The sequence below is a fragment of the Pterocles gutturalis genome, unplaced genomic scaffold (assembly GCF_000699245.1).
Source record: "Pterocles gutturalis isolate BGI_N339 unplaced genomic scaffold, ASM69924v1 scaffold3756, whole genome shotgun sequence".
In the NCBI taxonomy this organism is placed as follows: Eukaryota; Metazoa; Chordata; class Aves; order Pterocliformes; family Pteroclidae; genus Pterocles; species Pterocles gutturalis.
This window is the reverse complement of record NW_010102740.1, coordinates 427-1,261: the sequence shown is the minus strand read 5'-3', so window position 1 is coordinate 1,261 and position 835 is coordinate 427. Positions and strand designations below refer to the sequence as shown.

At 61.0% G+C, this 835-nt stretch overlaps 1 protein-coding gene across 1 annotated transcript in view; it reads right to left on the bottom strand.

Annotated features, from left to right (window-relative positions):
* LOC104471152 (serine/threonine-protein phosphatase PP1-alpha catalytic subunit) overlaps positions 1–764 on the bottom strand; it is a gene marked incomplete at both ends in the record, with an annotated part of 1,564 nt that extends 800 nt beyond the window's left edge. Inside the window, 2 exons of the mRNA XM_010086395.1 lie at positions 10–105; positions 534–764. Coding sequence (XP_010084697.1) covers positions 10–105; positions 534–764 — 327 coding nt within the window. The remainder of the gene's footprint in view (positions 1–9; positions 106–533) is intronic.
* Positions 765–835: the final 71 nt, after the last annotated feature.

The window sequence follows — 835 nt, the reverse complement described above, 5'->3', positions numbered from 1 at the left end:
CTCCGTGGCAGCAGAAGATCTTCTCGTCCACAATGGCAGCGATGGGCAAACAGTTGAAGCAGTCGGTGAACGTCTTCCAGAGTTTGATGTTGTAACGCCTCTTGCCTGCAAAGCAGCGGGTGTGGGTGCCTCGTGTGGCCTTTTTGGGGGTACAGGGGTGTGTGGGGGTCCTCATGAGCCCCCATGTGGGCTTGTTGCCCCCCAAATGAAGGACATGCAGCTGCCCAGAGACCCACCAGCCCCGGCACAGCTCTGGCTGCAGGGGGGCAATGTCATGGGGTGACACTGTGTGACAAAGGGGGTGTCCTGGTGGGTGCAGGCTCATAGAAATGGTTGGGGAGGGGCAGAACTCAGTGTGGATGGTACTGGGAGAACTGGGAGGGAACGGGTTGGTTGTTGGTATGAGGATGGCACTGGGGTGGGCAAGGGGGACACAGGGGTGACAGCAGCTGTAGACGGGGTGGGTGCAGGACAGGCTGGGGACAGCAGAGGGGTTGTGGGGGGACACAGCTGCGCCCGGCTGCGCCACTCACACTTATCGTAAAAGCCATAGATGCGGTTGATGCTGGCGCACTCGTGGTTGCCGCGCAGCAGGAAGAAGTTCTCAGGGTACTTGATCTTGTAGGCGAGCAGGAGGCAGATGGTCTCCAGCGACTGCTTGCCCCGGTCCACGTAGTCGCCCAGGAACAAGTAGTTGCTCTCAGGGGGGAAGCCCCCGTACTCAAAAAGCCGCAGCAGGTCGTAGTACTGCCCGTGGATGTCACCTGGGTGGGGGGGACAGGGTGTGAGCGGGACCCCAGCTCCCCACAGCCCCCAGTGCTGCCCATCCATGTTG